Genomic DNA, 16,876 nt, shown 5'->3' with positions numbered 1-16,876 from the left:
TGTACACTGACTGGCAGCAGCTCTGCAAGATTTCTCAGCCTCTAGCAATGCCAGAGATCGAACCTGGACCTTCTGGATACAAAGCAGATGGTCTACCACTGAGCTACCATGTAATTTCTGATACAACAGCTCTTGATTGCTACTTGGTATTCCAAGCTTCAATCTGATGGTTCCAATTGAGCCTACTGTGAACCTACTATGTTAGAAGCATATTTACAAAATATTTGTAATTCTAACAGTGTGAGTCAATACATTGTAGACTTGTAGGGTTACTTTGTCCTACTCCTGGGAAGAGTAGCACTATAACTGAGAAAAGACAGAGAGAATATAAAAAAACAGAGCGTTCGCATAAACTGATTCATAGGGAATTTTGGAAAAATATATAGCTGGGTGGCTGAGGGAATCCTGAACACAGAGCTGATATTTGAGAGATGTTACCATTTTCAGGTTGGTACAACGTAAGGGGCTGGAGAAAAGAGTGTGGATCCCCAGGAAAGACTGGGGGCGTGATTAACCCTCTAGCAAATTCCTGTTACCCAGAGGGTCATTGGTGGTGGGGAGACAGGCATCTGCCCCTCCCCCCCCCATGGGGCTGTTGGGGATATAGTTTCCTTTCCCTGGGAGCGTGAGCTCTCCATTGATTTACAGTGGGAAGGGGTAGTGGTGGAGTACACGCATAGATCCATGTGAAAACAAACATGATCCTTACTCCAAATCACTGTGATTGTAGTGTCCAGGGAAATCATTCTGATTAAGGCCTAGACCTATAAGTCAAAATGAAAGCTCTTGCACACCACCTCTTCTCTTGAGCTTGATTTTGTGTTATGTTTTTAAATGCAGCTGACTCTTTAACATTCAGCATTGAGAGTGGGGGCACTGGAGCCCACAGAGTGACGCAGGGCATTATGGAATCTCTGATCCAACTTGAGGCACTTTGTTAATTGGCTCAGTCTGATTCAGGCATGTGAAAACCTCATCTGAATCACCCCTATTCTCCTTGTAATTCAGGAACTATTCAGAGTCATACTATATGATCACATATTTGCAAACGTTTGTTTAGCATAATCATAACCTTGTGTTTTGTGTGTATATTTAAAACATCTTAGATGCATGCCTAAAATAATAGATGTATAGTACCAAGACTTTGAGGACAGATTACTTAATGGTTCTATCAGAATTCTCTTCACACATCCAGAACAGAAATAAGAAAAGATGAAAGCACAGGGCACTTTGTTGTTGTTTAAAAGTTTAATTAATAAAAATGATGAGCCAGAATGTTTTATGTCTTGTAGCTTATCTCATTTGACTGCATCCAGTGAACCCAAATACCTCTGCATGAGGAGCAGCAAACTCATTTGAGTCATTTAGGGAGGTGAATGAAACATGATACACCTCCATGATGATCTATTAGATGGGGCTGGTCATACCAAGGCAGATTTGATTTAAACAAATTCATCTGACATTCTATCCCATAAACATGGTAGATGGGGCAGGTGATCTCGATAGGGCTGAAAATGGTTGTTCTAACCTTGGCAATTCTTGCAGGGCTTTGACAGCAACCCTTAACAAGAGGCATTAAAGCATTTATTCATGAGATCTTTCCCATACCACTGTTTGGCTTACTAGTACAACTGAGAATGTGGATGTCATGTAATCACACTTAGTGTGTGTGTGGTGTGTGTGTGTGTGTGTGTGTAGCCATTCAAGAAAAACAGTAATACTCAAAGGATTCAGTTATAGGTAGATAACTGTGTTTGTCTGCCATAGTCAGAACAAAATAAAAATAAAAAAATTCCTTCCAGTAGCACCTTAGAGACCAACTAAGTTGTTCTTGGTATGAGCTTTCGTGTGCATGCATATGAAGCTCATACCAAGGAACAAACCTAGTTGGTCTCTAAGGTACTACTGGAAGGAATTTTGTTTGTTTGTTTGTTTTAACTCGAAGGATTGTCTCTTCTGAGCTGACTCAGCTAAGGAACAAGCTATATGTATGTAACTTTATACAGTGTGTTTAATGAAAAGAAATCCCATAGGTGAGAATATGCTCAGAGACACCCCGTCCTTAATTCTAAGGGCCAGCTAGATGTGGTGCTAAATGTGTAATTAGATAGTAATTATTTCCTGGTTAGAAAAAGGAAAACATGCTGAATTCTCTCTCAATTTAAAATAAAAGATAATAAAAGATTCTGCCTTGTGCTGGTATATGCACAAATGAAAATGTCTCCTTAGCAACGAAGTATGTTCTGGAAGTAACCCAATGTCAACAAATCTGTCTCAACATCTGCTTTATAGAGTTGATCCTATAAATATGCACTTCTGGCTCCATAGTGCTAAAGGTCAATGTTATTAATGCTAACTGCAGCCTTGGGTTAACATATTCACACAGTTAGGATATCCATGTCATGGATTTGTTGATAACCTATAATCCAGAAACAGCCTTTCACTTATGTTTTCATAGGTTTTTCATATCACAGTTTCCTCCATTTACAGATTATTATCTCTGAGGAGAAAATGCTACAATGCCTGCCATTCGTTTCTTTGAAAAAAAGAAAAATTGGCTGCTAATACAAGTTGCCAGTGGGCTTGATTATTTGCAATGTTATGGTAAAGAGCAAGGCTATTTGGATGAGCTGGAGGCTGGATTCTGTTTGGAGTACATGAATCAACTTTCAGGTTATGCATTAAAATCTAAAAAACTCAAAGAACAATTCTTAGCAAATATGTTTCATTTATTAGCACACTCTTGAGCAAGAGTTGTACACACCATTTTAACCAAGCTGTTTCAAAATTGAGAGAAAAGCTTTCATAACAGTGCTCCCAGTTTAATCCTGTCAATAGGAACTTGTATTGCAGTGGTTTTTCAGGAAATTGCCCAGCTTCTCAATCAGATTAGATTAGTAGTTTTTGAAAGAACAGTTAGAATAATCTATTTTCAATATCTGATGAAGCAGACTCTGGTCCATGAAAGCTTATGGCATAATATATCTGTCAAGGTGCTCCAAGACCCTTGGTTCTCTCTTCACTAGAGAATAAGATCTTGTCTACTTTTTGCAACCTCCAATTTTTTTTTTTAAAGAGAGTTTATTATTTTTCCATAAAACAAGACAAAAACAACATTAAACATACATAAACACAATAAAACAAAATACACAATCAACTATATAAAACACAACAATACCCTCCAAAAAGAAAAAAAAAAAGAACTTATACAAACCTTACTAACTTTTCTTTGTTTCTCTACTTTTTTTATCTTCTTAAGGGGGACTTCCCCTGGTCCCTCCTCTGTCTTCAAATACATATATACTCTTTAAGTAGCTTCATTTCATTTCCCATTAACTCATACTCACTATCCTAATGTTCTTCCAATTTATCTTAAACCAATAAATTTATTAACTTATATTCTATATCTTATCACATTCTTATACAAATAAATCTATCACATCAAAATTTCTTCTCAAACCATTATAACTAACCTTAAGCTTCTAAAGCCGATTCTTTTATATATTTCTGCACAAATATTCAAACATTCAGTTTAACATGCTTAACTAAATAATCCTTAAATTTCTTCCAATCTTGCGACACCTTCTCCTCCCTCTGGTCTTGGATCCTGGCGGTCAGGTCTGCCAATTCCATGTACTCCATCAACCTCATCTGCCATTCTTCAATTGTCGGTATGTCTTCACCCTTCCAAGTTCTTGCCAATAAAATTCTAGCCGCTGTCGTGGCATACATAAAAAACTCTATCCTGACTGGGTATCTCTTCGTTGGTCATGCTCAAAAGAAAAGCCTCTGGTTTCTTGCAAAAGGTAATTTTCATTACCTTCTTAAGCTCGTTATAGATCTTATCCCAGAAGGCCTTTACCCCTGGACACGACCACCACATATGATAAAAGGTACCTTTCGACACTTTGCATTTCCAACACACATCCGACATTTTAGAATTCATTCTGGCTAACTTAACTGGTGTCAGATACCATCTATATATCATTTTCATAACATTTTCTCTTAAACTATTACATGCAGTAAAATTGATACCTTTCTGCCACAATCTCTCCCAGTCATCCATCATAATATTATGACCCACATCTTTTGCCCAATCTATCATTGTTGATTTCACCAGTTCATCTTTCGTATGCCACTCTAGCAACAAGTTATACATCTTGGAAAGGTTTTTAAAGTTCGATTCAATCAGTTCTGTTTCCAGTTTTGATTTTTCAACTTGAAAACCAATTTTTTTGTCCAATTTAAATGTTTCATGAACTTGATGATATTGCAGCCAGTCGGGGACTTGATTTTTAACTTGATCATAACTTTTCAGCTTAAATGAGTCCCCTTCCGCTGCAATATATCCATATATCGTAACCAACTTGCATACATGTTTGGTCTCTTATAGGCCTTGGCCTCGACTGGTGATATCCATCTAGGAGTCTTCTCTCCAGTAAGTCTTTATACCTAATCCAAACCTGATACAAAGATTTCCTGATTATGTGACTCTTAAAAGTTCTGTGGATTTTAGCTTTGTCATACCAAAGGTATGCATGCCATCCAAACATGTTGTCATGTCCTTCCAAGTCCAACACGTCTACATTTTCTAGTTTAAACCAATCTTTTAACCAGCAAAAGGCCGCTGCTTCAAAATAAAGTCTTTTTGCAACCTCCAATTTAAGTAAACAATGATCATAACAGACATTACATTGTGTGCAGAATTCTCCAGAATCCCAGAAACCCGCCAGAATATACAAGAAATTACTATCTTTAGTTCAGGAGGTCACAGACTTTTAATATCACTATAGTGGAAATAGGTGTCAAAGGGTATATTTCACTATAGTTATAATCCTACATATATTACCCAATTTAGGGGAAGTAAATCCATTTTCATGCCAGCTTTTCCTGTTATGTACTTGCTCTGTGGTTTAGATTACTACTTGAAAATGCACTGAAAATGGGATTAGCAAAAATGGGATTAGATTGGTTTTTTTGTAATGTTTTTATTATTTCCTTTTATAATGTATAAAAACAGAGAAAACAATTATAATAGAAAATATTTAAAGATGAAAAATTACACTGTAAAATAGGCACATAGAATGAGTAGTTGCACATGAGTTAGAATAGTTTAATGGTTATAGATACTGTTTTTCTGTGGTGATTCCGATGTGTGTGTAGCTTGTGAGCATATCTAAAATGGGAAAAGTCAGAGTCTTCACACTGATCTGACCAGTGATTTCCTGATACAGAACAGAATTTCAAAGAGAGACAGGAACAAAACAAACTAGCCCATTGATTTGTAAGGTTCGACACCATATTGACTGAGATGGTGCTTCATTGTCACTAGGCCCAGACCTGTAGTGTAACCACAGTCTACCTGGAAGAAAGCAGCACACTGGAGATTCCAGTGTAGGACCTAGTGAGTTTAGGATCACACCAAATGGTTGTCCTGTGAAAAAAGATAGTCATCTCCATCTTGGAGTTCCGGCTCCATTTCTCATAATGGTGTATTACTGCATTTTTTTACACTACATGGAATTAACAACACTGTTTCATGTTTTCTGTTGTCTTTTCTGCAGGAACGAGTGGAATATCTCTTTCTCATAATTTTTACAGTGGAAGCATTTTTAAAAGTAATAGCATATGGACTTCTCTTTCACCCTAACGCTTACCTCCGCAATGGCTGGAATTTACTAGATTTTATAATTGTGGTAGTAGGGTGAGTATTCATGGTTTATGTATGTGTTTCCTCTATTTAAACACAAAATGGAAATGAGATATTGTGTCTGTATGATGAAATTAAATACGTCGTACCTTTTCGGGCAGGGCTGTGGTGCCTTTAACAAGTGCTGCACATACAGAAATCTGGCAGAAAAGGCTTTTCCAATTCAGAGGTTGTTGAGGTGGCTTTTAGAATCATCAAAGTTACCAACATTAGGGATAAACTTAAGTTTTGTTGGGTGAAATAAGCCTTCTTTGAGGCTAGAATTCACATGACATGGAAGATGACTGACAGGACTTCCCTAACAATGTTTTATTTGTTCAGAGGAGGTTGTTCATGAGTGGTTTCTGATTGGGGTTGCAGCTCTGAAAAGTGGCTGAAACTTTTCCTCCAACCTTTCCCCCTGATTTAGATTAAACCTTGGCTATTGCTTCTGATTTTTTGGAAAGAAAAAAAAATCACAAGCACCACTTTGGGTGACATGGCATACCAAGGCTTTTGGTTTGTTGTTCCCAGTGCAGTGAAGTGAAGACTTTGGAGCAGCATTCACCAGTACACTGCTCATTCACATTACATCTTAGTTAAAAAATTACTATCTTTTTAAGTAATTGCAGTAGCTAAGCGATCATGTGATCAAACCACATTTTGTATTATAATTTGCACAGATTTAGCTTAAATTAGGTTAAAGTAAATTAAATAGCACCTAACTTTCAAAGCCAGTTTTCAAATACATTATTTCTAAGAGAGAAGATAGGGTTATAATGACAGCAGTAAATCTATGTGGAGCTATTAAATGAAAGACTGATCACAATCTTGGCATAAGTGCCTCTTCTGCTGTAAGTGGGTCTCTTCAGTCATACTAATGAGTAATGATGACTGCATAGCTACTCTAGAACTTTTGTCCCCTATTACTGTGTAGGCAATTCCAGATAGTAGTTCCTCCAGCTCCAGCACAGGATGAACCTCAAATAGGGATTATTTGACAATACATGGCTTGGCAGTATGGTAGCTGGGATACTGCTAGCATTGATGTGCCACCTGTGCTAATTTGTATTTTAGGGATATTGTCTTGGTGAGTTTCCCACATACTCCTGCCCTTTTTCATGTTGATGCCAGCTGACTGACATCAAAATTTCCAAACAATAATTGATTCCTACTACTTTCCAGTATGCTGTGGAATCTCTAAAAAGGATTAGTTGTGTGCAGTATAAACAGCATCACAGCTTTGTACTTTGTGTTAATTAATTTGACATAACCATGGAATCAGAAACACTCTGAATCCAATTCACTAGCTGTCTTAGGTGACATATAATCTCACTGAGCATGCATGCTTATCACTAAAGTAGGGCATTTTAATGAGCTTCCAATGGGTTGTATCCAGTGTTATCCTTCTGTTCATTAAAGGCTATTTGGTCAATCAACTTCTTCCATGAATGGAAGGAGAAAGAGGTGATTATTTGCAAATTGACCTTTCTTGTCAGCTCCCACACATGAGTCGCCAATTGCTGTATAGCTTAGTTGGTTAGAGCATGGTGCTGATAGCACCAAGGTTGCAGATTTGATTCCCCTACAAAATAGCTGCATATTCCTGCACTGCAGGGGGTTGGACTAGATGATTCTATCTGGCACACGTGGGCACCATGGCACATGGAAGGCTTTTTAGTTGACCCAAACAGTGAACTTCTAAGTGATCTCTGTGAAATGGCAGCAGGAGCATTTGTGTGTGCATGTGATCTTAAATATTGTATGAGCTCCACAATCAGGATGAGCAGAACATAACTGATTGTCCATGGTAAGCATAAGGGTTGTTGGAGTGTATGTGTCTTCTCACTTTGTGTTATGCCATGCTCTCCATGGCAGCCATTTTGTGTTATGCCACACACATCCATAGCAGCTCTTTTGTGGCTGGTGTCCCTAGTACTCTCTTAAATTTTAAAATGTGCTCACCAGTCCAAAAAGGTTGGCAACCCCTGACCTACACTGTCCTAGAGAATTCCCTGACATTATGGTCACCAAACAGGATACTATTTGGTGCACCACCCAATAAGGGTCACAATAACTCAATAACAGCAACACCTTTGCATAGTTTCCTTAGGGCCTGGCCTGAGTGAAGGCACACACAATTATCACACTGCTTCTGATCTCAGTCTTTCTGGACCTCAGCTACTGACCAGTATTACCAGCTGTTGGTGCCACTCACAGCAGTAAAAACATTGTGCCATCAATGAGCCTGCCTAGTAGTTACAGGTAGGTAGCTGTGTTGGTGAGAGATTTTACTTTCTTGGGCTCCATGATCACTGCAGATGGTGACAGCAGTCCCGAAATTAAAAGACACCTGCTTCTTGGGAGGAAAGCAATGACAAACCTAGACAGCATCTTAAAAAGCAGAGACATCACCTTGCCGACAAAGGTCCGTATAGTTAAAGCTATGGTTTTCCCAGTAGTAATGTATGGAAGTGAGAGCTGGACCATAAAGAAGACTGATCACCAAAGAATTGATGCTTTGAATTATGGTGCTGGAGGAGACTCTTGAGAGTCCCATGGACTGCAAAAAGATCAACTTATCCATCCTTAAAGAAATCAGCTCTGAGTGTTCACTGGAGGGCAGATCCTGAAGTTGAGGCTCCAGTACTTTGGCCACCTCATGAGAAGAGAAGATTCCCTGGAAAAGACCCTGAAGTTGGGAAAGATGAGGGCACAAGGAGAAGGGGACAACAGAGGATGAGATGGTTGGACAGTGTTCTCGAAGCGACTGGCATGAGTTTGGCCAAACTGCGGGAGGCAGTGGAGGATAGGGGTGCCTGGTGTGCTGTGGTCCATGGGGTCACGAAGAGTTGGACACGACTGAACGACTGAACAACAACACAGCCATGCTGGTCTGCCATAGTCGAAACAAAATAAAATTTAAAAAATCCTTCTAGTAGCACCTTAGAGGCCAACTAAGTTTGTTATTGGTATGAGCTTTCATGTGCATGCACACTTCTTCAGATGCCTAGTAGGGATGCTTTACTTCAAGTTTTGCTTCAGAAAGAAGAGACTGACTTGCTTACATTAGCAATAGGAAATGGTACCAAGAAAAAAAGAGCAAGAAATGGATCCAGACCCAATTATACCCTTCTGAAGGATGACACACTTAAAGATTTTTAGTTTTGTAACAATTATCCTTGCACTGGGACAAATGCTGCTTTTTTAGTAGCTGCTTTAAAAAAATGGATTTAACCTTGGGTATTAGTAAGATATTATTAATTATAACCAATTCTCTAGAGACCCATGTGTGTAGAGTCTGTAGGGCTTGTAGATAAAGGGCCCCAATAGTAGAGTTTAAATCTTAATAAACGTTGTAAGATAGCAAAAAGTCATTTCGGCTGGTTCTATTTTGCGGGTGGGGTTCATTCACATGCTGGTAAAATTGGGTTGTTGTAAGTTTTGTTTTCTTATTTTTTGTTTTTACATTGTTTTTATACTTATTTATTGTGATCTACCCAAATAATTGTATGTTATGGGACAGGTGGTGCTGTGGTCTAAACCACTGAGCCTCTTGGGATTGCAATCAGAAGGTTGGCGGTTTGAATCCACATGGCGGGTAAGCTCCCGTTGCTCTGTCCCAGCTTCTGCCAACCTAGCAGTTCGAAAGCACGCCAGTGCAAGTAGATAAATAGGTACGCTACAGCGGAAAGGTAAACAGTGTTTCCGTGTGCTCTGGCTTCCGTCACGGTGTTCCATTGCGCCAGAAGCCATTTAGTCATGCTGGCCACATGATCCAGAAAACTGTCTGCGGACAAATGCCAGCTCTCTCAGCCTGAAAAGCAAGATGAGCGCTGCAACCGCAGTCACCTTTGACTGGACTTAACCGTTCAGGAGCCTTTACCTTAACTTTATGGGGTAGCATATACATGTTGATGCATATATAAATAAGGTGTGTGTGTGTGTGTGTGCGGCATTAATTTATCTGTGTAATTAATTATATCTGATAAATGCAACCTGACTCTTTTACCCTCAGCCTAATCAATGGCCAGGCCTTTCCACTGGCCTGCCTAGCCCCAACCACCATTCTTCTCTCAGACTCCATCACTTTGCATAGTACGGGATGTTGAGAGAGAATTATATCCTCCCATTGTTCTATTATTTGTTTAGTAATCACCTTAGTTTCTCCTCATTGATTCATCTTCACTTTTATTCCCTTTTCCCTAATGTGAAGGTTATAACTGAGAGCAGAGACTTATTTCAGATTTTTGTACAGCACCTAGGAATTTCAGGCATAAAAGAATGTATTTTGGGCAGCAGCTCCCCAGTTTTAGAAAGACATTGTCAGTGAGGCTATCTCACATGTCCATTGATTTATTTTCAGCTTTGGGCAATGACCTTGTTTATTTTCCCAGATCTTTAAAAATAATTCTATTAACATTTCACTGTGGTTTTAGGATGTGTTTTAGCTCTGTGAAGAGAATTGTGTGACTTGTATTACATTTTATGCTTGTGGCTGAAATTGTGTTTCCCTCTGGTCTGTTATTGTTTTGTTTTCCAGAATCTGGGGGCTGCTATTTGATTGGTTTTATTATTGGGGTTTTAGGACTTTGACAACAGTGTCACTCAGCTGATGGTGGCTTCCATCATTGAAACAAGGAGGGAAGACTTTATCCACTACCTCTGTAGCCCTCTAAATCTTCTCTAGGGGGTCCCCCAACCCCCTGAAGCAGATTTGAGGTGAGTGGGAGTGGGACGGGGAGAGAGAAGAATCACTGAAATTGTTGCTCTCCTGTTCCACTTTACCATCAGCTGAGTGGCTCTATAGAATACAACCTTTAATTTTTTGTAATTGTTCATTGCCTAGGTTATGGATAGGCATAAGAGGAACTCAGTTTCACTTTGTTTGTTTCTCATTTTTCCGTCTTAAAGTTCTCTACATTTCCACATATATTTAGCATTTTTTTAAAAAAGTCTTCATGAAAATATGTCTGCATTTAAATATGAATTTCAGACAAATATACACATTTTTGAAAAGCAGTTTCCTGTTATGTAATGCATTTGTTTAGTCTATTTTCACTAATAAATGCATTTTTATTCACACTTTACCTCAGTGTATAGGGACGCGGGTGGCTGTGGTCTAAACCACGAGCCTATGGCTTGCCAATCAGAAGGTCGGCAATTCCAATCCCCTACGGGATGAGCTCCTTGCTCGGTCCTGCTCCTGCCAACCTAGCAGTTCGAAAGCAAGCACGTCAAAGTGCAAGTAGATAAATAGGTACCGCTCTGGCGAGGAGGTAAACAGTTTCCGTGCGCTGCTCTGGTTACCAGAAGCGGCTTAGTCATGCCGGCCACATGACCCGAAGCTGTATGCCGTTCCGGCCAGTACGGCGAGATGAGCGCCGCAACCCCAGAGTTGTTCACGACTGGACCTAACGGTCAGGGGTCCCTTTACCTTTGCCTTTACCTCAGTGTATGCCTCAGTATATGTTATACATATTGGCTGAAGAATTGCATTGTAAAATTTGGAGAATGCAAATTTCAAAGGATGGCTGTGTTTCAGTTCACATGTTTTTTGGAAAGTGCAAATTAGTTAGTTTCGCTTTTAAATGCAAACTGAATTGAATCTCTCCCCAATCACATGTTATGGGATGACTGATCATTGGGGGGGGGGGAATAAAGGAAAAGCCACTGGAAATATACCTAGGAGATATTGTGAGTGGCATCCCATATTTAGCTCATTTGTTTTCCATGTGTGGAGGAGAATGAGTTCCTTTCAAAATACAACAATGGAAGATGGATCATCTTAAAGAAAATGGAAAGCAGCATGTCTTCACAACGAAAGACGATTGAGTTATATGACTGAAAATGAGGCTTCTGCTCTTTTTTCATGAGGTGCCTAGTGAGGGAACAGTCACTATGATTTTTACTGTAGGAAATTTTGAAAGAATGCTGTGCAAAGTGTAAGATGGGCAACTTGCATGGCTGGGAACAAGCTTTCTATAGCATTTCCATGTGATGCAGAGACTGCAAAGAGCATGAGAAGGGATGTCTCCTACCATAATTGCACTATAGCAAAGATCCTCCATTTGACAGTCCACATTACATGTTAACATGAACATAATAGCTAATACCACCCTGGGCTTGGCGAGCTTCCTTCTACAGGATGAATTTGCAGGCAAGATTCTGGTTTTGGAGAGATTTTAGTAAAGCTGTAAAACACTATCAGAGAAACCTTTTGCAGTGAACACCTTCACAGGCTCCCAGAGGACTGGGACGACTGCAGACACGTCACCCATCTGGTGAGAGGATTATGTTTAGCAGAAAAGCAGAAATATTTGAATAGGAAACAGAACACGTTCCTAATGCTTGTTCACTGGACTGTAAGAAATATGCAGAGCCAAATTTGGCATCTGCTGCCTTTATGAGCACCATCTAATTACAAAAAAAACAAAAAAAAAACAAAAAAATTCTTGTGCAAGATTGTTCTAATAAATCATGAAGGAGATTTATAACTTTAAAGGTGCTTTAAAAGCTTTATGCCTTTTGTCCTTACAACAACCCTGTGGTGTATGACATTTCCCCCCTTTTAGATATAGATAATTCTAAATACATTACTTGATAATCCACTGAGTTAAGTGGGACTTGTTTGCTGATAAGTACGTTTGGGATTAATCTAAGGGTGAGCAAATTACTATAAAACTCTTTAGTAAACTGAGCAAGGAACTGAACTATTCATTAAAGGGTATTTTATACATTTTACTCCCTGGTTTTGAGAGCCTGTGGTGTCTAAGCATATGTGCCCATCTACTTTCTGTGTGTATTCAAGTCTCCCTTTTCATACACTATTACAGCCCAATGTATTTACATTAATATGCTAGTAACACCAGAGAGGTATATTAGTCTTTGTTCTGAAGGTGGCTGTGAAGCCCTGCAACCCTTAAGCCACTTCGGAGCCCAAGCAGCAGTTGTGAGTTGCTATTATCTAATTTATTTTCTGATTTATGCCTTATTATATTTAATTACCGTATTTACATTTACTCAAATGTAATGCGCACATTTTTTGCCAAATTACGTTGTGAAAATTAGTCTGCATTACATTTGAGTAAATACGGTATTTAATGTTTAACTTTGAACACTATTCCACTAATTGCTCTGGATTGAGAGTCTTTTTGCTGATGCTCATTACATTCACCAGCAAATACTTTTTTTGGTTTCAAGGTTTTGCAAATTGAGGTGCACATTTGATTTGATGCACATTACATTTGAGTAAATATGGTATTTTTAGGTCCCTTTTAGGGCAAAGCACTCACACGGCACCTTACATAAAAAAATAATAGTAACACAATACATAATACTTCGGTTAAGTATTCAGCTATTCCAGATTCTCTATCTATAAACTGAAATGTGAAAAAGTTGAAAAGTAAAGAGCAAATGGTTGCATTTATGCGCATTTTATAGGCAGATTCATCCCCCCCTCATTTTTCTCTTGTGTTCTTTGCAATATATGCAATATATTAAAAAGCTTCATAATTTTTCTTCCTTTTATTTTTATCCATGCTGTCTACTAATCATTTGTTTCCTCTTTCCATTTCCTTCCACCCAAGGCTTTTTAGTGCAATTTTAGAACAAGCAACCAAAGCAGATGGGGTAAATTCAATAGGAGGCAAAGGTGCCGGATTTGACGTCAAAGCACTTCGGGCTTTCCGAGTATTGCGTCCCTTAAGGCTGGTATCTGGAGTTCCTAGTAAGTAACTAAATCCAACTTCTCTCTCTCTCTCTCTCTCTCTCTCTCTCTCTCTCTCTCTCTCATATTGTTGTTGGGTTTTTTCAATAGAAGATGTAAATATTGTGAGATGCTGCTGTTGCTGAAAGAGATGTGCACTAAGATGTTCAAGCACTTAACATGATAATGGATTTCAGGGTGGAAGATAAAAGAAGGGGCAAGGAATATACTGCACATGGTTCTGGTTACCCTTAACACTTATAAAGAATAGAATCCAGTGTGAGATAACAGAGAGGGAAAGATACAGGCAGGTTTTATGAGAGAGAAGTTGCGGCACAGGCCATATGTGATTGAGCTATCACTAAATAATATGAGGTAATAGATCAGTTTAAAACCACAAGAAATGAATACGTATCATGTAATGAAACCAGTAGGAATTAAATCAATCTAAGAACCGGATTGCTGACTCTGAAATAGATGTCTGTTAATAATCTCACATATGGCTGGCTTGATGAAGAAGCTCTCACACTGACTAAATGCCTGTTCTCTTGAATGGCAATTGTATTCCCCTGCGTTTCCCAGAAGGCTAGGATTCTGATCAAATCTGGACAATCTTTTGTAATGAAATAATAGGATAGAGATATCATTTCCTGTGGTGTGCAGACTTTGTTTTTTTCCTAGTGCCATGCCATGCCAAACAATGGATGGGGGAGAAACACTGCAGTCACTCCATAAACCTGTGACCAGAGCTGTGCACTCATTGTGAGAAATAATGCCTCCATCTGGGATGGTGTCAGTATCCAGCAGGGTGCACTGATGCTAATGTTTGGTCCTCCTATGCACCGGTTTCCCTCGATGCAGGTTTATCTGATGACAGCAGCTGTGTGTGGGAATCCACCTGCATCTTTAAATTTTACACAATCCTCTGACATGATATTAAATGTATGTCCCCCCCACACACACACACACACTGGGACTCCTGGGACTGGCATGAGGAATTACTGTGTAGTGTACCAGTTCATGTCATTGTTATGTGCAAACAGCATATCTAATGTGCTTTGTAGGTAAGAGGACCCATATATGAGAGTATGAATTCATTTTTTGAAGGTGACACTATGATGGACTTCCTGTCATAACTTTGATATTTGAGGAATGCCAAGAAAAACAATTATTCAGCTTCCGCAGACGTATCTTTTTAATCAGCTAGCATTATCACATCTCATGCGCACATGGGTGATTATTAAAACTGCATGTTTTTATAGAATTTTAAGATTAGCAACTAAATAAGTTAGAATTTCGGCCTCATTGAAATGCTTCTGCAGGGGGAAAATTATTGAGACAGCTAGAGCTTTGCATGCTGCAGCAGGCAAAAAATAGGGACGTTTGATGAAGCATGAATGGGGGAAGAGCCAGTCTATCATTTGATAAAGGGACTTCTTTGTACCTTAATGAACTTCTAGGGTACAGGAACATTTGCTCCTCCTGGATCTGGTAAGTTACAGCTTAACAGAAGGACTATATTGAGATCATTATTAAGCTAACTTATACACAGCTCCATATTTTGAGGAAACTCCTGAACAATTTACAACATATTTCAACATGTGGGATTCCAGTGTGCTTTTCTACCATCCATGATGTTAAATTGTTCCAGAAGTAAGCCTCTATCTATTTACAGAGTAACTTGATGGGCATCATGCTAGCCCATAATTTTGCTACCTAAAGTGGAATCCTCCTACTCCCCCTAGGGTTTTTTCCAATGAAGCACATATGCTCATATATAATTAACATGGTACACATTCATCTACAGTGATCTTGTCCATCTCTCATTAATTTCATGGAGCTTGTGCAATAAAGTTTCCCCATGCATTGTGTGCCACCATGGCTCTAACTTCCCCCAACTGTCTACTGCCTGATGCAGTTGATTCACCTGGCCCTTATGACACAGCTGCTTTCAGACAGAGGGATCAAAACTTAAATGTGGATGATGCTACCTTGGCTTTGTACTTTGTTAGTACAACCATATATATGGAATGAGCTGAATGGGCACAAGAGACAGGGCCTTTTGATTATGACAGCTAAACTATGGGGCATCATCCCAAATGTGGCCTACTTAAACATATAGTGCTTGTATTTTCTCACACAGCAAAGTTATTACAGTTTCAGTATGCATTTTGCTGTGTGCAAACTGCAGTAGTTCTCATTTTATCATGAGACACCTTGAGGGCTCCAGGATGGAAAAAGTGGGATAGAATGATAAAAAAAACATAATGTATTTGTAGACCACCCTTCAACACAGTTCTCGGGGAGGGGATGTGACAATAGAATATAAAATAAAACAATCTGCAGTAACACCAAAAATGCAATATCATAATATAAGTTTATATAAATGAATAAACTGAAGTAGGCAAATACTTGGGAGAGGCAAAGGCAAATTTGATGAGCATTACCTCAAGTCCTTCATCCAAGACTTAGAACTGTTCTGGTGTAGTGGTTAAAGTATAGAACTGATACTGAGGAGACTGGTTATCCTTGTGACCCTGAGCCACTCTTTGATCTCCTTCACGGCTGAACCATTGTTTAAACTTTAAAACAGTAGATTGGCTGAGCAAAGTTCCAGGTTTGTGTTCTTCCCATTCCCCTTCCTCCTGTCATGGTTTAAAGCTGATGTGGTATGGAACTTAGCAAAGTTCATTTTGAATGGGGATCCCTATCTTGAATCTTACACTAAACTGGATTATTTAAAAGTGAAACTAGTCAAGGGGGAGAGCATGCAATCTTGATGCTTTGCTCAGCTTATTCAGGTTTATATGCATAGCACTAAACCATGGTTGCATGCAGACATGGCAACTGTCTTTTAGCCCAACGTACCTCATGCAGTTGTTCTGAGTATAAAATAGAGATAGTAGAACCATGTATTGTTCACCACCCTGAGATCTTTGGAGAAAGATCAGAAAAGAAGTACATAAATAATACCATAAATGAATATTTATAAACTGCATTTCAGCCCTAACAAGGCAGTATACAAAAAGAAGACATTAAAAACTAAAAACTGTGTGAGATGGAAATGTCTTTGCAGCTCACCTGAAAGTCGATAGAGATAATTCCAGTCTAACCTTCCTTGATATAGGGAAAGATGCTCCTGTAGTTTCCTCTTCTTCCACAGCAAATTTTGAAATCTCTCTCCACCCATACAACAGTTGATTAATGTGTGCAGAATAAACTCACAATAAACACAACAACTTATATAAGTGCATCACAGGAAGCCTACATCAATGTGTAATGAGTGCAAAATGAAGGTGGCTTTTCAGCTCTTACAAAAAAATAGCCCAGGAAAGCCACATTCCTTGCTGAAATTTGTTATATATGGGGACATCTCTTTTCTCTCTCTTTTAAAAACATTTTTATTGAAAGTTTTCAACATAAAATACAATAAAAGCCATTAATAGCAATTGCAGAGATTTATAGAACAATTCTGGGCT

At 38.9% G+C, this 16,876-nt stretch overlaps 1 protein-coding gene across 41 annotated transcripts in view; it reads left to right on the top strand.

The window, feature by feature from the left end:
• CACNA1C (calcium voltage-gated channel subunit alpha1 C) overlaps positions 1-16,876 on the top strand; it is a 487,946-nt gene that overhangs the window by 277,560 nt on the left and 193,510 nt on the right. For all 41 annotated transcript variants that reach the window (XM_033162041.1, XM_033162040.1, XM_033162082.1 and 38 more), the window contains exons 4-5: positions 5,565-5,704; positions 13,279-13,418. In XM_033162041.1, coding sequence (XP_033017932.1) covers positions 5,565-5,704; positions 13,279-13,418 — 280 coding nt within the window. The remainder of the gene's footprint in view (positions 1-5,564; positions 5,705-13,278; positions 13,419-16,876) is intronic.

This window comes from Lacerta agilis, chromosome 10, assembly GCF_009819535.1.
Source record: "Lacerta agilis isolate rLacAgi1 chromosome 10, rLacAgi1.pri, whole genome shotgun sequence".
Taxonomy (NCBI): domain Eukaryota; kingdom Metazoa; phylum Chordata; class Lepidosauria; order Squamata; family Lacertidae; genus Lacerta; species Lacerta agilis.
Note: the sequence above shows the minus strand (reverse complement) of the source record. Positions and strands in the feature narration are given on the sequence as shown.